The 22,950-nt window shown below is 45.5% G+C and overlaps 1 protein-coding gene across 1 annotated transcript in view; it reads left to right on the forward strand.

Moving 5' to 3' along the window:
* The window catches only part of LOC144988789 (zinc finger protein GLI2-like), a 126,831-nt gene that overhangs the window by 70,171 nt on the left and 33,710 nt on the right, over positions 1-22,950 (forward strand). Inside the window, exon 3 of the mRNA XM_078939716.1 lies at positions 4,252-4,357. Coding sequence (XP_078795842.1) covers positions 4,252-4,357 — 106 coding nt within the window. The remainder of the gene's footprint in view (positions 1-4,251; positions 4,358-22,950) is intronic.

Below are 22,950 nucleotides of genomic sequence, written 5' to 3' on the forward strand. Positions count from 1 at the left end.
AGTCATGCAAGCTATTAGTGCAAAGGTGAGCTAACACCAGTGCTCAGGTGAGTGTTTATGTTCTTCTAAAATGGATGGTGGAACGTGAAAAGAAGGAGGGAAAGTGCCCAGCCATCCCCACCCCAAGACCCCCACCGCAGCAGCAGCGGCAGCCGGAATCCCCCCAACGCCACACGGGAACCGGCAGGGAACAACCGCCTCCCGGGCGACCAAGTCCGCCACCCAGGCCAGGGCCAGCAGGGCCGCCGCAAGGCCCCCAGAGCCAGAGGCCAGGGAAGCACGGAGGGAAAGAGAGCGCCGCCCCAGCCCAACCAGGAGAGCAGCCCCCCCGCCGCGCCGGGAGAATCCAACGCAGAGCCCCACCGGAGAAGGACGCCCACAGCCCCAAACGAGCACCCCACCACCACCCAGGAGTTCCGGGCATCCCCCCGCCCCAACCCCAGGTACGAGCCAGGACCCCCCAAGGGAGACCTGCTCCGCACTCCAGGCAGCCATCCGCCCGGCCCACGGTTGGTCCAGGGAGGAGCGAGGCAGGGGGCCCGCCGCCCCCGCCCAGGAGGGGGGAACCCCGGGGAAAAAAAGAGGGCCCACAAGGGGTGTTATAAATATGGCCCGACCAGGCTCGGCCACAGTTGGAAATTTGGCGGGGCCCAGCACTCAGGAGCAAGGACCAGAACCCACCCCCCAGGGACCAGACACCCCCGGCTCAGATGTAATGTGAACTCCCCCACCGCGCGGAGAGAGCACCGCCGGGCCCAGGAAGCCGGCACCCCGGGGACACGGCCGCCGTTGCAAAGGGGCCCGCACCCCCCACCAGGGAAGAGGCAGGGGACAGATGGACCCAGGTCCCACCTTCCTTGCAAAATGTGTGTGCGTGTATGTGTGTTTGAGAGGGTGTGTGTGTGCATGTGTGTGTGTTTATGTTGGGATGTATATATTGAGGGGGGAGGGGTGTGTGTACTAAGGGGGGTGCAGTTAAAATTGGCGGGTAGGGCACTAAGGGGACATCTCCTGATTACTCACAGTGACGTCCCCTCACCCTCCCCACCAAGGGGCCCTAAATGTCTAAGGTGCGGTTAAAATTGGCGGGTAGGGTGCTAGGAGGACATCTGCTGCTTGCTGGCAGTGATGTCCAAGCACCCCCCCTACCAAGGGCCCTACATGTCTAAGGTGCAAATAAAACCGAAAGAGGGGGGGCCCACTCCATACGGCAACCATAGGAGGGGGGCCACTGCCTAGTAACTCCCCCCCCAAGGCTCATCGCAGGCTAAGCCCCCCACCCCCTCACCCTATTATGAGGTTATATGAGGAAGGGGGTAAGTTGGGGACAGCTGATAGACTGTCCCCCGGTGGTCAAACAGCTGTCCCCCGCCCCCCCCCCTCAGCAAGGGGGCCAGGCCCACCCAGCCCAGGGGCCCCACCCCCGGAGGCGCCGACACCCCAGGCCCAGCACCACCCCCCCCCCACACAGAGAGAGAGGAGCCAGAAAGCGCCGGCCCCCCCTGGAGCAAGCCCAGGCCCCCACCCCCAAACGCCGGCCCTAGAAGAGCTCTGGTCAGGCCTCGACGGGACCGAGGCAGCCAACCGGCCGGGGAAACCGCCGATGGCCTCAGCGGAGACAAAAGCTTTTTCTTTTTTTTAATTGTACCACAAAAATAAATTACAACAATGTTTAGCAAGGTAAAGTTTTTGCGTCACTTCCGGTATTAATCCTTGTGCTATCCTATGACCCCCCCTTCCATTGACGTGTTCTCCCTACCATGTCAAAGGTGGATAAATGGAAAGATTTCATGTAATCCATGGACACCATTGAAGATCACAAATCATTGAAGAACAAAGTTTCAGAGCACTGTCTAGTGCAGTGTTTTTCAACCTTTTTTGAGCCACGGCACACTTTAACCCTGACAAAAATCCCGCGGCACACCAGCATCCAAAAAAAAACGTTTTTGTTAGAACTGAGCGACTTTATCAGCAGGATTAAGAACAAGGAAGTGAAGACTTTAACCACTTCTGATTGGTCAGACTGATGACATGTGATTAAGCCTTCAAGAATGATTGGCGGAGACAGTTAAAGGGGCGGGACTTATCCTTACACAGTTATAGCTGCAGCTAAATCGCGGTACCTGCATTCTTATCAAAATGTCTTTAATAGAATTAAATAAACACAAAGAAAAAGTAATTTTAAGATCTTTTATATTCCTAACTACTCAGTGTTTTATCAGGGCCTGTTTGGATGAACAAAGGGCTGATTTCCTGGAGATGGAAAATGTTTTTAGATCAGTTAATGAGGGCAATTTCCCACGGCGCACTTGACCATCTCCATCTCAACACTGGTTGAAAAACACTGATCTAGACCAGTGTTTTTCAACCTTTTCTGAGCCACGGCACACTTAAACCCTGACAAAAATCCCGCGGCACACCAGCATCCGAAAAAAAAACACAGAAATTCATGGTCGGTATTAGGGTTGTGCCGATGGACGATATCATCGTCCATCGTGATGGGTGACTGACATCCCGATAGAGAGACCACCATCGTGATGCCACGCCCCCGCCACGTTGCGCGTCGACACCATAAGCCGCGGTTACATGTACAAAATATCCTGATGGGATCAATGGTCGGATTAGAATTCAAGCGTGTACATGGGCCCAGAAAAATGTTTTCAGAATATAAAAACGTTCATTAAGGTCACAATTTCGGCCGGAATAAATCCTTCGCACATGCGCAGTATTCGCACATGCGCAGTTTGAAAACCGGAAGAGGATACAACTTCCGCCGAGCGGCTTTTTTTCCAAACTTTATTGAATGTAACAATTCAATACAAAACGATAACAGTGCCGAGCGGCTTTATATATTGACATGTCAGCTCGGTAAAATACGAGACGATCTTCTAAACGTGCTTTTAATAATGTTACGGTTATTATGAAACACCTGTTCGCTCATCATTTGAATTTTAATCCGTGTGGTCAGTGCTTTTTCTGAACGAAGCCAGGATTTGCAGTATGCTAACACGGGCTAACAACATTAGCTTTGGGTGGCGCTGCATGCTGTGAATAACATCAGCCTTTATTTAGTCGGGACACGACTGGAAACACAAATCCACGTGATTGTTTGAATGTTTTCTAAGGACTGAGCGACATTTCTGCTTTGATGCTCAAACCGCTGTGTGTGCTGACGATCCGAGCTGTGCTCAGACACACTTTTAGACCCGGTTCTGAGTTCGGTAGGTAGTACCCCTAGAGCTGCGGGACGGATCGCAGTCTTAAATCTCCCACACATACCGCTCATGTACCCCCCCCCCCCCCTTCCCATCAAACACAAAGCTGTAATCCGCACTCCGCCGGTCCACTCCGCCAGTTAAGTGCGGGAGCGGACTACTTCTTTTCTATCTTGCTTGTTACTTTTTCTGTTAAAGTCACTTCCCTCAGTTTATACTGGATCATCGCGGATTAACCATTAGTTGGGAAATAAAATGAAAAAAGCAAAATAACGAATAGCAGTTATATAAGAACGAAAAATGCAAAATGCACAGCCGGAGGTTATCCTACTTAAGGGAAACGAGCTGCAAAAACACAAAAGATTGGACTCGTTCAAAGTTGAGTGTAAATGAGCGTCTGGAGTAACTCTTTGGTTTTTCAGTTCAGCTCTTTAATCCGTCACTCTGTCAGTATCAGTGTGTGTGTGTGTGTGTGTGTGTGTGTCTGCCAGCGTAAACCTATGTTGTCAGGACCAAAGCCAACTCCTTGTGCTAGAATTTCCTGCATGAATGGACCTGCCCCCCCCCCCCCCCCCCGGCACTTTCCACCAATCAGATTAAGGCTCTTGTTTCGTGGCCCGCTGTGCCTTTTTGGTGTTTCATCTTTCGTCCCTGACTACTTCCTGGAAGACTTGGGTCCACTCTGCAACATTCCCAGTGTTCTCTTCATTCATAAAGAAAAAAAATGTGCCTCGTTTTTACCCCTCCCTGGAGGTTCCCAGATAATTCCGGATACCTGGGGGTGGGAGGGGGGGTTTGCTAATACCTGGAGTTGTCTTTACTGAGAGATCAAATACAGGAAGTAAAATAATGGAGTTGATCATCTGTTCCTGCTGGTGGGGGTTTTGGCTGATCGTGGGCGTGGGGGGCATTTCCACAGTAGATCATAGGGTTGGAAACTGGAAACAGCTTAGAAAGGTGATTGTGGAATGAAATCTTCAAACTGCTGTTCCATAAAGTTTGTCCTGATTTTTCTGTCTCTCTTTTTATAATATAGGTACCCACCACCTCTTCCCAGCATTCCACCCGCCCATTCCTGTGGACTCGAGACACCATGAGGGGCAGTACCTTTACGAGCCCCGCTCACTCCACTCTGTGCATGGGTAAGAGTCAAAGACAGGAGCCAAATGAAAGATTTTTGTTCATTTCATTTTGATTTCCCTGAACCCCCCCCCATCCAAAGATGGTGACCCATGACCCCATGAGCTGAACAGACTGTTGGACCCGCCTCCTTTGTGTGATTCCACTGACCCGAGCGGCTCCCACTCATCGAGGATTTTCTTAATCTTTCATAGATTTTTCCATTCTCTGCCATTTATGATCCTCTCATTCATGGCAGAGGGCAGGAAGGAGGGGTAATAAATGTGTGTGCTAGTTCATGAAGGACTTGGTCCACCATTGTTCCCCCGATCCAATCAGGCAGTCGGTGCTAGTTCTGTAGGTGGTTCTCTCTGCCACAGGTCGCTAGAGGCTTCAGGACCAAGTTGACATTTTTCTGACTTTGACAAATATGTTCTCTTCGAAGTCTCCTCCAGTCAGCCCCCACATTCTGCTGAAACGTGGGGGATCCATTGATAGGACATTCACGTAAACTCTGTTCTAAACAATCTGTTTTCATTTCCTCTCAGTGACCTTCTGAGTTGTCAAAATCATTGAATTGTTCTCAATTGTTCCAAAACATCTGAACCTTTTACAAAATCTCAGCACTGAAATAGTAAATGGGATTTTTTGCTTTCTGGAGCATTTCACGCATTCGTATTGCCAGTGTCGTCCGGTGAGGTTGATGGCTGGTGAGGCACTGACTCCTCTAGAGTCAGATTTACAATGAAAGACCTAATATTTCAGCATTCATCCAACAGCAGCTAACAGCTTATAAAATACACACAAGAAGATATTTGTCCTAGAGAGAATATGTCTTTTATGGACGGATAGAACACTCTTCCTGTGTATAAATTATTCATATGTACTGTAAACAATTTACAATATACAGATGTGTTTAGCACACATTTGACCTCAGTAACTGTTCCTGGTATTTTTCCCCAACTTAAAATTCTGGAGCTTTAATTAGTGTTATCAAATGTTGTCTGTCAAAATGATCATTAAAAACAAAATTAATGATTTTACTTACATTTTTTTTCCACTTACTCCCATGTTATTTTTAAAAAACAAATATTGAAACCCGTGTTTGGCCTTACTTTTTGAGTCCATGTGCCGATCCTTCTCCACAAAAAGCTCTATCATCTGTTGGAAAGTGTGAGGGATCGAGCGGCCAAAGAGGACAGCAGAAGTTTATCAAAAAAGTTTTCATTTTTCTCAAAAAATGTAAAAAGATGAACAAACTACTCCCCTAAAAGAGGTCAACAGAAACATGATTAACTCAGGCAACAAACTTAACTTTAACTTAAGCAACTGCTCAGACCAAGTAACAGAGACAAACTGACCTAACCAAAGACACAACAGGGGAACATATATAGTGGCTGATCAGACCACCTTAGAAACATGGGGGGAAACTAACATAACTACACAGACATTTAACAAAGACTATAAAGACAAGACTAAACACAAAACTTGGTCTCTTGGTGGAAAAGAAAAATCATCAAAAGTGGATCAAACTGAATAATGACCAACAGAAGCAAAACAAACATTAAATAAGTCCATTGGTTTCTCCCCTTGGAGGCTTCTGTAGATGGCGCCTGCCCAATTGTCTGACAGGAGTATTTAAAGGCTGTGAAGACTTGACTTCCTCTTTTGCCAGTCCTCACAGCAGAGCTCCAGGAGCAGAACGTCAGCCACACCCGTAGGGACCAGTAGCACCAGTAACCCAAAAAACAGGTGACATTAATTAAACAAACTAAAATAAGTAAAATAAACATATGTACATGTATTTGCTACAAATAAATAGAGAAAACAGAATAAATGTATATTTTAACTTAAAGAAATGTGTGCATTTATTTAAGAATAAAGAATCTGAAATAACAAAATTAAAAAGAAAGTGTACAATGCTGGGAGGAGGTTACCGCCATTTTGTTTGTGGGTGTGGCAGGGTATGCTGCCATCACAGAAAGCCTTTCTTATTTTCCTTTAGTTTAATGAGTCTCTCGTTCTCAATGGAGACAGACGTCCTTAGTCTGTTTCTGCGGCACCAGTGTAGCTACAAAGCAGCTGTCAGCTCACGTCTGCCCCCTGCTGGTGAGGCATGCCTCACCTAGAGCCTCTTCTGCAGGCCTATTGCAGGGCTCCCACCGGACGTCTCTGTAACATTGATTCCTGCCGTCAGACATGAGGCACAGCACTTCAGAGCCTCACCCGGAGATTCTGCTCCATCTGTGATCACGCAACACTCAAATTCAACCATTTTAACCTCAGAAAATGTAGAAAAAGTGTTGAGTTGACTGAAAATGTATATTTAACACAGATCAGTGGAAAATAATATTTACTTAATTTACCTTTTTCCATTTTATCACGATTATGACAGGTGAGGCTCTGCCTCACTTGCCTGACCTGACCGCACGTCACGGCGTATAGCTACAGATGTGAGGCTTACCACACTGCTGAGACCCACATCGGTTTCAGCCTCCTACCCAGAAGTAGGCGCGGACGATTCTAACAACAATTTAATTCAGATATCATTTGTGGTTCCTGGTTTGATTCCTAGTCGATTTTGGCTTATATTGAATAATCTGATCCTCTGCCCTAAAGTGGATCCAGATCCTCTTCATCCAAACTTCCAGCAGTGAGACTCAGACAGAAATTCCTGCTACTGAACAGTTTTCCAGATTCTTGGATTTCTTCCAGATCATCAAGTGGAAATGAAATCTGTGTCCAAAAACAAGTAAACTAGAATGAATGTCAAATTCATTCACATGTTAGTTTCCTAAAGTTCACCACTGTTGTTTTTCCACATCCAAAGAATCCAAAGGGAACATTCTTAGAACATTCTAGACACTGGATGATCACATGACTTTATAAAAGGCTGTCCACACATTGGACTGATCCGTGTTAATGACATGACATGTGTGTTGTCTGCTGCAATTGGTCGGTTTTACCTTATAGTAATATAAACCTACCATGTCTCAATGCAAATGGTATCTTCCAAGGTCGATTAAAATTGATTTATTTCATTTTGAAATTATTTTTTAAATGTGTAACCCTTGTGCTATCCTAGGCACTTTAACGTTGGGAGTTGGGTCATCTAGACCCACTAGACAGTGCTCTGAACCTTTTTTCTTCAATGATTTGTGATCTTCACTGGTGTCCATGGATTACATGAAATCTTTCCACCTTTATCCACCTTTGTCATGGTAGGAGGAACACCTCAATGGAGGGGGGGGGGGTCATCTAAGATTGCACAAGGGTTAAAGTCAATTCAATTAACTTACCTCATCCATCAATTGGATAAATCGATTCATTGATTAATTGTTCAACCTCTACTAAGGACACTTCAACACATGGGTAAACAGAGTGGAAATTGAACCTGCAGTGAGAGGTGGACTGTTCTACCATTGCACCATAGCTGCCCATACCCAATGAATAGATTTTCGGTCAGTAAAACAGTGAAATAGCACCTTTATGTCCAGATTTGTGTAAAGGATCCAACAACAGCACTCACTAATCAGCCGTTTCTGTTTCTGCTGTTGGTTTATTATGGAGGAACATGAAAGGGTTGGATCAGAACATTTCTGTTAATTTAGTGTATTTTAGCCCGCTAAACACTTTTGAAGATTCAGGTCGCATGGGCCTTTTTTGTCAAAGGTTGTACCCCCACACTTTTTGTCAAAGGTTGTACCCCCACACATATCAAGACTTTCTGCTTCCCACCAGTGGAATATTGACGATGACGGCTTCAAAATCTTTGAGGAACTGGTTTGTTATGGTTGCTGAATATTCACACTGCCTGAAATGTGCTGCCACTAGAAAATGGTGGCACGCACGGCACTCCAATCGCGCCACAGGACCTCTTAACACATCTGTATGCTGACTTCTCACTGAAAGTGGACGCCCCTGCTGTGTGATTGGCGTTTGATGTAGACGTACTCAAACACCACTGCTTACCATCAGAGTGGTCGCGTTTACAGCGTCAGAGCTGTAAAGCACTGTCTGCCTCTCAGGACATGATCTGACCGAATGGAATGAATTCTGATTAATATCTTCTTTTTCTTCGACTTGAGACACTGATCGGATGGACTTTCTTAAGATTAAAAGACAATGATTCCAGATGCTATGACTCAACGTCACCCGGATGGTGGACAACCTTCTCCAACTTATTGACATCTTTATAAGCCGGGTCCAAAGTGTCCCACATTTTTAGCAAATGACAGCTTGATCACAATAAAATGTGCATTAGGAAAAAAAAAAACTCCAATATAGCTTTAACAACCTCGGTTAGTTTTGGGGGAATTCGGACAGAATCACAGCTGGACGTGTTTAGTGCAGCACTGGCTAACATTTAAGGACTGTAAAATAAGACTGCAAAGTGTTAAAACATTAGCTTTTGAAAAGTCTTTTGGCCTAGAGGTGGTTTGTTGTTTGCACAAAAGGTTTGGGAAGGCCATCTTGGGTTGGCAACGTCTTAAGCAGTGGACCAGCATTTCCCCTTTCCCACCTCTAGTTCCATCCTTGAGGGGAACATAAAGGTTTACCGTCATATCTACTGTGAACATTTGAAATGTTCTTTGGAATAATGAAACTGCTTCCATCCTGGCTGAAATCCTCTAAGCTGTGAGTTGGAATGGATCCACCACCAGCGTTCTTTGCTAAAGCCTCACTGCGGTTCAGCTGCCCATCTTTAACTCAACTGGGACCTTAGCCCCTTCCATCAGATCAGCACTAACTGAGCATGAAGACAAAGTGTCTGAAAGTTTTTTTTTCTTCACCTCTAATCAGAGATTTGCCCCTCTGAGGACGTGAAGCTCCATGGTATGCATTACTCTAAGGATTACTCATGAGCTCAACGTGTCCAGCCTCGCCCAGCTCCTTTCATCTGGCAGCACAGCTTTAACAAGGAGAAAACAGAGACTGACAAATGGCCACTATTGGGTAAAGCATGGCTTCCCTTTGCCATCCCGGTCGATCCAAATGCTAATTCATTTTTTTTTTTTTTTTTTTTTTTTTTTTTTTTTTTAACTTGTCCTGTCCAACAGCTGGGCAGACAGATGAGAGCTGAGGGCCTCTTGTGTTGGACATATTTTGCTTTAACAAGAGGGGTTATTAATCTTCTGACAAACCAAAGGTATGTCTGAATAAACCCCTTTTGTAATTGAGGCCAAACTTTATTAATTTCAATCATGTCTGAAAATCTTTGGTGTTGGACCGGACGGAAAAGGAAAGAGGGGAAGAAGAGAGAGGGACGCTAGAGAGAGGGGGGGGTAGGGGGTGATAATAGGAGGGGAAGGGGGATAAGACCATGAAGCAGCATAGAGCAGACAGGCTTACTGGTTGTTTATCATTATGGTAAGGTTCAAATGCAGTACAAAAAGGGCGGGGCCCGTCCACACACACACTCAAATGTTATAAACACACCTGCTAGCTGCAAAAATGTCCACCTGTCGGCATGTACACAAAACAGATAGTGTTCACACGCATACTTATGCCTTAAAACCAACTAGTGTGAAATATTTCAGTCATTCAGTCATGCAAGCTATTAGTGCAAAGGTGAGCTAACACCTGTGCTCAGGTGAGGTTTTATGTTCTTCTAAAATGGATGGTGGAACGTGAAAAGAAGGAGGGAGAGTGCCCAGCCATCCCCACCCCAAGACCCCCACCGCAGCAGCAGCGGCAGCCGGAATCCCCCCAACGCCACACGGGAACCGGCAGGGAACAACCGCCGCCCGGGCGACCAAGCCCGCCACCCAGGCCAGGGCCAGCAGGGCCGCCGCCTGAGGCCAGGGAAGCACGGAGGGAAAGAGAGCGCCGCCCCAGCCCAACCAGGAGAGCAGCCCCCCCGCCGCGCCGGGAGAACCCAACGCAGAGCCCCACCGGAGAAGGACGCCCACAGCCCCAAACGAGCACCCCACCACCACCCAGGAGTTCCGGGCATCCCCCCGCCCCAACCCCAGGTACGAGCCAGGACCCCCCAAGGGAGACCCGCTCCGCACTCCAGGCAGCCATCCGCCCGGCCCACGGTTGGTCCAGGGAGGAGCGAGGCAGGGGGCCCGCCGCCCCCGCCCAGGAGGGGGGAACCCCGGGGAAAAAAAAGAGGGCCCACAAGGGGTGTTATAAATATGGCCCGACCAGGCTCGGCCACAGTTAGAAATTTGGCGGGGCCCAGCACTCAGGAGCAAGGACCAGAACCCACCCCCCAGGGACCAGACACCCCCGGCTCAGATGTAATGTGAACTCCCCCACCGCGCGGAGAGAGCACCGCCGGGCCCAGGAAGCCGGCACCCCGGGGACACGGCCGCCGTTGCAAAGGGGCCCGCACCCCCCACCAGGGAAGAGGCAGGGGACAGATGGACCCAGGTCCCACCTTCCTTGCAAAATGTGTGTGCGTGTATGTGTGTTTGAGATGGTGTGTGTGTGCATGTGTGTGTGTTTATGTTGGGATGTATATATTGAGGGGGGAGGAGTGTGTGTACTAAGGGGGGTGCAGTTAAAATTGGCGGGTAGGGCACTAAGGGGACATCTCCTGATTACTCACAGTGACGTCCCCTCACCCTCCCCACCAAGGGGCCCTAAATGTCTAAGGTGCGGTTAAAATTGGCGGGTAGGGTGCTAGGAGGACATCCGCTGCTTGCTGGCAGTGATGTCCAAGCACCCCCCCTACCAAGGGCCCTACATGTCTAAGGTGCAAGTAAAACCGAAAGAGGGGGGGCCCACTCCATACGGCAACCATAGGAGGGGGGCCACTGCCTAGTAACTCCCCCCCCAAGGCTCATCGCAGGCTAAGCCCCCCACCCCCTCACCCTATTATGAGGTTATATGAGGAAGGGGGTAAGTTTGGGACAACTGATAGACTGTCCCCCGGTGGTCAAACAGCTGTCCCCCGCCCCCCCCCCCAGCAAGGGGGCCAGGCCCACCCAGCCCAGGGGCCCCACCCCCGGAGGCGCCGACACCCCAGGCCCAGCACCACCCCCCCCACACAGAGAGAGAGGAGCCAGAAAGCGCCGCCCCCCCCCGGAGCAAGCCCAGGCCCCCACCCCCAAACGCCGGCCCTAGAAGAGCTCTGGTCAGGCCTCGACGGGACCGAGGCAGCCAACCGGCCGGGGAAACCGCCGATGGCCTCAGCGGAGACCCCGACCCGTCAACCCCCCCTGCCCCGTACCAATAGTGGACCCCCCCCTCCCCCAGAATGCCCCCCCACAGGTCAGGGCCGACAAGACCCCCCACCCCACCCCCCCCAAGACCCCGCAGCCGAAGCGGAGGACACCCAGAGCGACCGGGGGCCCCAAGAGGGTTGTCCCGTCCCGCCCCAGAGCCAGGGAAGGGCCGATCCCAGCCCCAGGCGTAGATGGGAAGCCCATCCAGCGCCGCTGGGCCCCCCCCGAGCAGCGCCCCCCGCCAACCCCCCCCAGCACAGGCAAAGGGACCACCCCCCCAAGCCAGGCCAGACCACCACCCCACCCCCCCACCACGCACCCCCACACCCAAGCCCAAAGGACCACGCAGCGCCCCAGCCCGCCCCACCCAGGCGCCGGACCCGATCCCCCGACCAACGGAGCCCCCAACAACCCCCGCCAGGCACCGGAGGCCCCGACCCCCACCCCGGCCCACGGCAGAAGGGCAAGGAGCAGCGACGACCAGGCCCCCCCCACCCCCTAAGTCACGGAGTTAGCTATGGGAGACCAGAGAGACCGAATTCTTTCGAAGTTACTAGAACTTTGGGCTGACATTTTTTCCAAGCTGATATGATCAAGCAGCAGATTTCTGTGTTGACTTATATTTATATTTTTTTTGCTTTTCCAATTTATTAAAATAGTTTTTTTAGCAATGCAAAGAGTTATGAAAATGATAGAGCCTAATCCTCCTTCTACATCGATGGCACTCATGTCACCAAGCACACAAAGTGACGGTGAAGCTGTGATTGAAACCTTAAGCCAGACTGATAGATCGGCACATACCTGCCGCCAGAGAGCCTGGACAGGCGTGCAGAACCATAGTGCATGCATGTAACTGTCGGGTAGATTACTGTCACAGTGCTGACAAATGTCTGAGTTACTGAGACCCATCTTGAACATCCTCTGTCCAGTGTAGTAAATTCTGTGAAGAGTTTTGAGTCCAAATGCTAATTCAGATACATAATTGTACGGGGGGGGGGGGTGTCTAATGTCCTTGGCAGTGGCGCCACCAGGGGGTGGCTAGGGGTGGCCGTGGCCACCCCTGTCCGACACCTGGCCACCCTAGTGGCCTCCCCACGGTCACGATAAGCTGATAAGCTGTGGTAGCATCAGTTGTGCGTTTCATCCCAAATGCACAGCCAGCAAGCGGGCAAGTCGCTCTGATCACCTAAATCGGCCCACACCCCCTCCCCTCCCTGTTGTCTTTGAGTGCGCAGACATCTAAAGACGTGCCGCTAGACGCAGAACACGAATACAACGCGGGGTTCACTTCCGCGTTCGAACCCTCAGAACCGCCGATCCGGTTAGACACAGGAGCCAGTATCAGTTGCTAAAGATGAACTTTCTTTATTACTTTTTCCTTAAGTCCAAAACGGCGACTGAAGTGCGCGTGTACGCGCTCCACACACTCACACGCGCTCTCCCCCCTCTCTTCCTGCCTGCATCGCGTGAGCACCGGTTTCAGCACAAATGCAAGCACGCACACATGCACGCGCACGCGCGCATACAGGCACACAATCACACATCCCAAAACACTACATTTCTTTTCATGCCTGTTACCTATTTTCTATGGGGTCTTTCAACAATCTGTTTACTGTTCTTTAGATCACCTGATCTTTATTGTGTGCAAATAATTGGTGCAAATACGCCACATCATTAACAGTGGTGGATGTGCTATTACTTTTTAAAAATACGTAAAAAAGGATGTCCCTGTCACATGCGCCTCTCATTTCATGGCACTATTGGTTGTTGTGTTACAGCAACATTTTGATGTGTTTTTGTCCTGTTTCCACATAGTTATATATAGACATTAGTTGATGCTTGTGTAAGTCAATTTTCAGAGAATGAAGAGAAATTCAACATATATTCTTATTTTAAGAAGAAAAGTACATCAGAAGGAAGGAAAGAGATTGTAGGGGAACAATAGAGGAGTAGTGAGGAGGAAGAAGATGAGACAGAGCAGCATGATCCTCAGCTAGCATGAATGACAGAAGACAATGAGGAAGACAAAGATGAGACGGCATCAGATGAGGGACAGTCAGCATCATTGGTCAGAGAAGCAAGGCAGAACTCAGCTAAAGGGGCTCCACCTGTTCCTGTACCAACTGGTGAAGTTAGAATTATGTTGCCCTATTAATAAAACTGTTTTATGTTTATTAGCCTGAAAAGAAATGTCTACAGAAATAATTAATAATTACCATGGAAGGGTATTGTTATTTTTATTTCAGAACAACTGATTTCAATTTTTGTTCATTATAGATTTATCCCAGTCAAAAGTCGAACACCCCAAGCAGACAGACCTAAGCATGAAATAGAAACAAAACAAATAAAAATATATCAGTATAGTAGTATCTACTAATGCAGTGTTTTTCAACCAGTGTGGTCAGGTGTGCCGTGGGAGATGCCCTCATTAACTGATCTAAAAACATTTACCATCTCCAGGATTTCAGCTCTGTGTTCATCCAAACAAACCCTGATAAAACACTGAGAAGTTAGGAATATGAGAGATCGTAAAATACTTTTTTCTTAGTGTTTATTTGATTCTATTAAAGACATTTTGATAAGAATGACGGTACCGCGATTTAACTCCAGTATTAACTGTTTTCTGAAATGTCCCGCCCCTTTTACTGTCTCCACCAATCATTCTTGGAGGCTTAATCACATGTCCTCAGTCTGACCAATCAGAAGTGGTTAAAGTTTTCACACCCTTGATTCGATTAAGCTCATAAAGTCTCTCAGTTCTAACAAAAATACCAGCCAAAGCTCGTCTTTAGCGGTGTAGCTTTCCACAGAATCCGGTGTCAGAACGTTGAACAAGTGAACAAAACAATGAAGCTCAGAGAAGAGAGTCTGTCTGCCATCACTACATCTCCCATGATGCATTGGGTTAAAGTGACAGCATCTCGGCGCACAATGAGTCTCTCCTCTTAACGTCTTGAAACAACAACAAACACACATCAAACGTTTTTTAAATCTTCTAACTTAACTTTTATTCCATCTTTTAGAAAAACAGCTGCAACTTCCATCTTTTTCTACCACAATTATCACAAAAATGCATGTGAGATTGTGGAGGGGCTGCAGATCATACAGACAGGATTTTTGTCAAGGTTAAAGTGTGCCGTGGCTCAAAAAGGTTGAAAAACACTGATCTGATGATATCTACTAGAATCTATAGTAGTATCTACTAAAAGTTAATGTTCTACAAAGTATCAGTAGGCATTTAACTTTCTGTTGGTTTTCTAAAGGTTGTTTTACTACGTTTAGTACAATGAATTTTAAAAATATGGGTCAGGGTTTTTGTTTGCCACCCCAAGATTTAATGTGGCCCCTACCGGCCACCCCCATGAACAATTTCTGGAAGCGCCACTGGTCCTTGGCAGCTTTCATTTTCTTCTGGACTTTCACTGACATCTTGAAGCAGACAAGTTCCTGATCCGGGTTTGATGATGTCATCTGTAGGGATGAAAGAAGGTGGGGGTGTTCTTCATGCCTCTTTCTGTAACCAGTGTTACTGAGAACAGAAACTTTCTGTGGCAGCTGATACATCTCTAGGAGTCTTACAATGCATTGACTTTAGTCACCTTAAAGGTTCTGGATGAAACTGCTCCAAGAGTACCAGCTGCCCTTAGTAGTAGTACTATGATGTGCTATTGTAAGCGGTGTGAGTGCTGCTCAGAACAAGATGCCTGTTTCTTGACCCAGCCCCCTAGGCCTAAAACACGGGGGTCTTTATGCACTGTAAAAAAAACGGTTGTTTTTACAGGAAAACCCTGGCAGCTGTGGTTACCAGGGAATTCCTGTAAAAAATACAGCAGCACCGTAACTAACTTTCCTGTAAATTGATTTACGGTGAATGAAATCACGGCTGAATCACGTTAAAAACTTGTTAAATCTACAAAAAAAAACTGTTAATTTATATCCAAACAGTGTGTTTTTTACATGTAATAGTTGCTTTTTGAGGATGAATAGATTATACAATTAACAAGGAAATAAAGTAATTTTAACTGGTAAAACAGTAAAACTTTGTATTTTAAATGGAAATGTTTTGTACATTATACATATAATCTTTTCATAATATGCTGTATTTTATGTTTTAATAATAAAGTTATTGTGGTAAATCTCAAAAACAACTTGAGAAAAGACAATAAATCAAAATATCACTTGAGAAATTTATTGAACAGAAATTGTCAATAGTTGAATTTTCACAGTTTGTGCCAGGCAGACAACCCACATACTCCCCAAATGTTTCACAGTATGGCATAAAACGTACCTCCATGGAGACAATTGGGTACCAAAAGGCCAAATTAGAGGTGAGATCTACAAGTACTACAAGTATTTTTTTGTATTAAGATGCTTTTAATTGAATTAATGCAAGATAATTTTCATACCATATTGTGAAACATTCACGCTAAAAAACAAACAAGCAGGTGACGAACTTGCTAGTAGAAAAACATTTTTAAGACTTAAAAAAAAGTGCCTTAAACACAATATACATTGTGGTTTTAACAAAGTGAACACAGTACCTCTTTTGAAAGTAACAGAAAATTAGTGCACTTAATTTTAAAAAAAGAGCCTTATTTAACATAATCCACATTGTGCATTTAGACAAATAAAAAATCAGTACCTTTTCTCATACTAGGGCTGCACTCACATGGCAAATTCTACAAAAAAGTGCAATTAAAAAAATAAAATAAAAAAGGGGGAAAAAAATAAATGAAACAGACTTACCACAGACAATGACAACGGGTGTCAGAGGCACTTGCTCCAGTTGGACTTCTTCTGCCAGACATGTATCTTCTACATCAGGGGTCGGGAACCTTTTTGGCCAAGAGAGCCATAAACGCCACATATTTTGAAATGTAATTTCGAAAGAGCCATACAATAATGTAGCGTCCCTTTCCCACCCTGAGGCACTGAGACTTAACCTCTTTTAAGGTTCTTTATTCTGGTTACTGCAGACCACAACGAACGCCGTACAATTAATTCAGCAACTCCTGAATCTCTCCCGCCGAGACGAGAGCGCTTCTCCCAACTTTATATTCGCTCCTGCCGCGTCAGCCCTCCCATTTCCCTTATTCGGCCCATAGCTGAACCCCATTGGTCCAAACTACCTAACAACCACCTGAGCGACAGAACTGAGAGCCAATCAGATCTCTGCTTGATGCGTTTAATGAACTCCAGAACTTATAACGCGGCCCAACAGCCAAGTTAAACTCAGTCCGCAACAATATGTTTAAAACTAAATATACAAGTGAATGTGTGCATTTGGTGTAATTTCAACATTTTTAAAGTACAATAAGTCCGTGGATTCTTTTTAATAACATTGTTATGCTGTTGCTAATAAATGATGAGTATTTCTCGTGGTGGTTTTGCTGATTGTCTAGTCTGGTTGATACGTGGTGAGTTTCTGCTTCTTGCAGGCGTTGAGACTTTAAACATGATCGTAGGTCTGAATGTTCTGTAGATGTGAGACAAACTGATCACATGCAGACGTGGAGCCAAACACACACTCACACGCTGCAGTGAGTGACGGGCAGTGGGTTTTAAGTTTTAAAAATCCCTGCGCGGTTCACCTTACTGGCCGTGCCCCCCCCCTCTGCTTTCTTCCTCACACATCCCGTCCCCGCAACTGTGCGCTCTTTCTCAGAGACGGGAGCGCGCAGTTTTAGGCACGGCAATTCACAGGTTTCAGGCTGGTACAAACTCTGTGAAATAATAGATAATAGTAACTGATAGTGCTGGCAGAGATTTTGTTCTCCAAGCACCGCTACTACTGCGCGCCTCTGGCATCGCATCGCGCCAGACAAGGACTGGTCTAATGAAAAAAAAAAAAGTATAATTAAAAATTTGTCTGCGAGCCACATGTGACCATCAAAAGAGCCATATATGGCTCGCGAGCCATAGGTTCCCGACCCCTGTTCTACATGGAAGAACATGAACTCCTCCTTCTTATCAAAGGAGCTGAGTAGAAGCAGGATCATCTCTATTACGTCATCTGAACAGCCAGCCTGCAGTCCCCGCATTCTCTGAAGCCTTGCATAATTCTCAAGGAATTTCTTGCTCTTGGTGACATGAACTGTGGTCATGTAGTTGAGGAGCCTTTTCCCTTTCAAATCCAAATTGCGTATGAATGTCTCTCTGAAGTCAATCCCAGTGAGTTCCTTAAAGTGGACTGACATGCCAAGTTCATTAAACAAAAACGGCCACTCCTCTCTAAGGCATTTGATACTTTTTCAATTGTTGACATGTTGACGCTGTGTGAAAAATGTGGACTTCATTAAACATTTTACCTCCTCTGGATTGGCATCAAAGTGTTGAAACATCACCTTGAGTTTTTCCTTCTTTTGCTGCTGGCTCTCTGGAGTTTCTTTAAGGGGCAGAAATTTTACATTCCATTTAATGCATCCGTAAGTGTCCTGCATTGCTGCTCTCTCTTCTAAAGGTATCTCGTCTGTTTGGTCCGAGTCGTCGGTCTGATGTTTTCTTTTTCTTATTTTGGGTGTCGAAGTGCGCCTCACATTTTCAATTCTGTTTTGCAACTGTTTGACAAGGGAATGGTAGCCTGTTCCAACAACATCACCCTCTATTAAATCTTGGAAAGAGCTGGGATATTTTGCCACCATTTTTGTTGTAACGTCAGTTGACTGCTTTTTACCTACATGAGGGCATTTTTGCATCATCTCAGTCACAACAATCCGGACCATTTGCCTCCTTAGTTTTGGGCGAAGTCTTTTCCCCCTCTCTAAAGCCTGCATCACTTCCTCTGGAAATTTATACCATGGAATTTCGAAGTTCACATCCCACTGTGTGTCAAGTCCTAGGCTGCTGGAGGAGCTTGACGTTGAACTTTGGGGTGAAATAGAGAGCGATGGCAGCAATTGGGTAGGTGAGGCTTCCACAGATGATTGTGAACTCCTCTCGGGACTGTGATCTTTTAAAAAGCAAAAAAGGAGGGAAAAAAGTAGATTCATACTCTAAAATATGCTTTAGAATTTGAAATGTTGTATGGTGGTGTATGGTGTTTACTTACATTTCTGTTTCCAAGCAGAAAGAAGCTTTCTGGCTTCTACAGGTCTTAATGCTGTCATCAAATCAGCCTCCGTTACAAAGCGTAAATCATGATACATTTCAACTCCAATTGACTGCAAATGCTCTTCCAAGATGCTTTTGTTCACTGCTTGAAGTTGTGGTAGGGCTTCCATGATGGGAACATCTAGGAAGGTTAGCTCCGAGTCTGTTATTTTTGCAGTGAAGACAAAATGGCCCCTTCTAAAACAAAAATCCAGAAAATACATACAGTACATACACTCAACAGAGCAGGGAACATGCATCAGGCAACATATTAATGTCAAACTATTTACAGTAATACTGTATTTACAGTGATACTGTGTTTTAGTGGAATGACTTGGTATCCATCAAGAATGTATGATACCAAAGGATAGAAGTCAGGCAGGTCATGAATGTTGATACACTGTAACCCAAGACTTTCTTTTGTCAAAGAATACAGATGGTATTCTGAGAGGAAGGTGCCTTTGTGGATATCCATCAAAACATACACAGATGTGTCTTTATGAATCAAGATGAGTAGAAGTTCACCAAATTCCACATACTCATCATTTCTGTACACAAGATACTGTCCTTTTTTATATGCAGTGCCTTTGTACTAAATGTTTGTAGTAACTGTGGTATTGCTTTCTGAAAAGGCCAACTCCCTGACTGCATGTTTAATAGTGTTACTGTAGAGTTCGGGATAAAACGAACAGCTGTCCCTCACTTGCAGTAGTTTACTGCACTCCTGCCCAGCAAAAAGATATGCCTGATACATCTGATGGCGCTCTGACAAAGTTTGACAGATGTTTTTGAAGTTTTTTAAGTGTCTGGCACATCTTTTAAAATAACTGTGCTTATTTTCAAACCTAAGTGTCCCTAGCCTAATCAATGGGCCAAATTTCAAGATCAGTGCTGGATAATGGCGCAAAAAGTGGTGCTTGGGTTTTAGTGGCACTTCAGGAAACAACATCTTTCTAAACTCCAAATATTCTTGGATCAAAATGTCAAGATATGCTATCTGGGAGAAAGAAATGTTCTGAGCACAAGCAAGATCCACAATGTCTTTTAGCTGTAAAGCTAACTTCCATACTTCATCCTCATGATTTTGCACCTTGTCACCAATCAAAACTGGAAGCAATCTCAAAAGGTTCCAGTTTTGAATGGCATGCCCTGATAATTTAGCTCCGTCCGGCTTGACAGGACAAGGTTTTGTGAGTGCTTCAGATCCTTTGTACTTTAACTGTTTAATGCGCCTGTTTAAGAGTGAGTATGTAAACCATTTTTTCTTTTTTACAATGTTCTTCAGGTACAGCATTAGATCGTATGACAAGACTCCTTCAAAGATATCATGACCTAAACAGGGCGGGAGACCAGGTTGGGATATGTGAAAAGACTCAAGGGCATTAAAGATAGAGTTTACCTTTATCCCTCTGACACCTTGGAGGTTTTCGGCCTGGACATCAGCAACAGCTGTGTCATGTGTCTTTGGGGTGCGTAGAGGACCACAGACATTCGGATCAGCCACAAAATGCCTTCTTGTGATTTCACAGTACCTGCAAAAATATTGAGAGTGGCTGAAGTTCTCTGTAAATCCACCTATGCAATGAGAACCCAAGTTATTCCCAGCAATGCAGTAAAGACCCCCTTTTACCTTCTGTCCATCTACATTTATTCCATCTGTCTCTAAGGATTTCAGATCTGCCAACAGCTCTGAAAAAACTTTGGCTACTCCGAAATGCTTAAGGTCATCCTCAACACACAACAAGACTAAAAACATATTTTCAGTGTTTGAACGCAAATGAATGGGTAAGTTTGCTAATGAAAGATAAACTGCAAAAACTTTGTGCATCTTTTTAGCAGAACCAAGGGGATTCACAATTTCAAATGAATCTTGGTACAAAATCAATTTGAGGCTTTCAGGGTTTTCAATGAAGAACTGGTGACATTTGAAATTTTGTCCATCATACAAGTCTGTAAAAACGTCTTCATCAGGATTTCCAAACTGTTGTGACTGTGCATTCCTCCCTAAATGTGACTGTAAAAAGCACTTCAGAGTTTCTCTTACTGGTATGTAGTAAGCAAATTTTTGTGTCAAGTTTTCATCCATCTCCAGAGCCACTTTTTGGGGTTCTGTGTAATTAAACATTTTTGTGAATGTCTGATTTGTTAAGTATGTAGTTCTTAATTGGCCCTGATGGCAGGCAGAGAACAAATCTGACTCTTTAATGCAGTCACAGATTTTAGAGACAGCGTCATCTGATAGATTCATATCATTTTTTTAAAAAGAACTTACTCTTGTTATTGTATAGGCTTGACCCAATTCATGCACATTCTGCATTTCCTCAACAATAGTCTGCATAGTTGAGGCAGGAATTAACAACTGTCCTTGCAGTTTAAGGTAAAAGAGACACATGTTTCTGAGATAAAACTGACTTTCATTCTCTGGCATATCACTGACTGTAGCTGTTGGTATGGCGTCATGTGTGTTTTCCGAGTCATCTGTTCTGGCAATGATATCTGGGGGCGTAGGGCGAGTTTCCCTGTACATGTCATTGATACCATTTGGGGAACATGACTTGTGCTTTCTACACATGTGAGAAGTAAATGACGACTTTTTTGTAAACACGTGTCTACAACCGCTTACTGGACAAGACACAGACCTGCCCTCTCCAATATGATCATTCAAATGAGACACGAGCTCTTTCACCGTGTGAAAACGGCGGGAACATAATGAAATTGCACATTTGAAATCCTCCACAACAGCTATAGGGACAGTTTGTGGTGCACTGTGCACACGATAAAAATGGCCCTTAAAAGCTGAATATGTGGTAAATGTTTGACTACAGTTGGTGCCAACATATTTAAAAAGACAACGGGGCTTATTCCTATGCACTTTGCAATGTAGTACATAGCCTCTTAATGTATCCAATTTCTGTTTACAAAAGACACAGGTGATCATTTTGGGGATTTTACGTTTCTTCCTGTGCTTTATTTATCAGACATACAGTGATGGCTCTTAGCTAGTTTACACGACCATGTGCTCTCTCAACAATTTCAATTTCAATTTCAATTTTATTTGTATAGCCCAAAATCACAACAACAGTCGTCTCGATGGGCTTCGAAGTAAAACATGAAATCAAAAGGATCACGAATACAAAGAGTTCAATAGAAAAATACTAAAATGAACTAACAAACTGACTAAGCTATACTGGCATCCCTGCCCTTAGACCCCCCTTCGCGGTAAGGAAAAACTCCCAAAAAAACCGGATTCCGGAAAAAACGAAGAAACCTCAGGGGTGCCCACATGAAGGAGGGATCCTCCCCCAGGACGGACAGGCGATTTACCAGAAATCTTAGAGAAGAATTAACTTATCTAAATCTACAACTACATATTTAAAGTCCAGCAGACGAGCTTCATCTAGCCGTGGTTGTGGGGACAGTCAAGGGCGCGAGTCGAGCCGGAGACAGGAACCACAGCCAGGTGTAGGAGCAGGAGCAGAGACGAGGTAAACGGTCAGGAACTGGAGCACGGATGAGCCAACTGGAGTCTGGAAGCACTCCCACTCCCCAGGAGGGGAGAGGAAAAGAGGGACAATAAATGAATCGCACTGTACCAGACAGAGGCATGGAGAACTAAATGATGAATAATGATCAAGAATAGAGAAGAGGAAGGGTAGAAGTAGAATAGGAAAGAGGACAGAACCCCAGAGCACCATAGTTACCCCAGCTTCAACTTCTATCAGCCTTTTAAAAGAAATAGTTATTAAGTTTAATTTAAACAAATTAACATTAAGTTAAATAATCTCTGAATACTAACTAGTCTGACAATAAGCCTGTCCACAGAGGAATGTTTTCAGTCTAGCTTTGAATGTAGAAACTGAGTCGGCCTCTCTTACATGAGCTGGGAGTTTATTCCATAAGACAGGGGCTTGGTGGCTAAACGCTCTACCTCCAACCGTACTTTTACTGATTCTAGGAACCACAATCAGTCCTGCATTTTGCGAGCGAAGTGTTCTCATTGGATGGTAAGGGACTATGAGGTCCTTAATATAGGACGGGGCCATTCCATGTAAGGCCTTATAGGTTAACAGGAGGATCTTGAACTTGATTCTGGAATCAACTGGGATCCAGTGAAGTGAAACAAACACAGGAGTGATGTGATCTCTTCTGCTGGTTCCAGCTAACAATCTAGCTGCTGCGTTCTGAACAAGCTGGAGACTTCTTAAGGAACTCTTAGGACACGCTGCTAACAAGGAGTTACAGTAATCCAGCCTCGACGTAACAAATGCATGGATGAGTTTTTCAGCATCACTCTTAGAAAGTAGATTTCTGATCTTAGCAATATTCCACAGGTGAAAAAAGGCAGTTCTACA

This window comes from Oryzias latipes, chromosome 21, assembly GCF_053564925.1.
Source record: "Oryzias latipes strain Hd-rR chromosome 21, Olatipes_Hd-rR_3.1".
Taxonomy (NCBI): Eukaryota; Metazoa; Chordata; class Actinopteri; order Beloniformes; family Adrianichthyidae; genus Oryzias; species Oryzias latipes.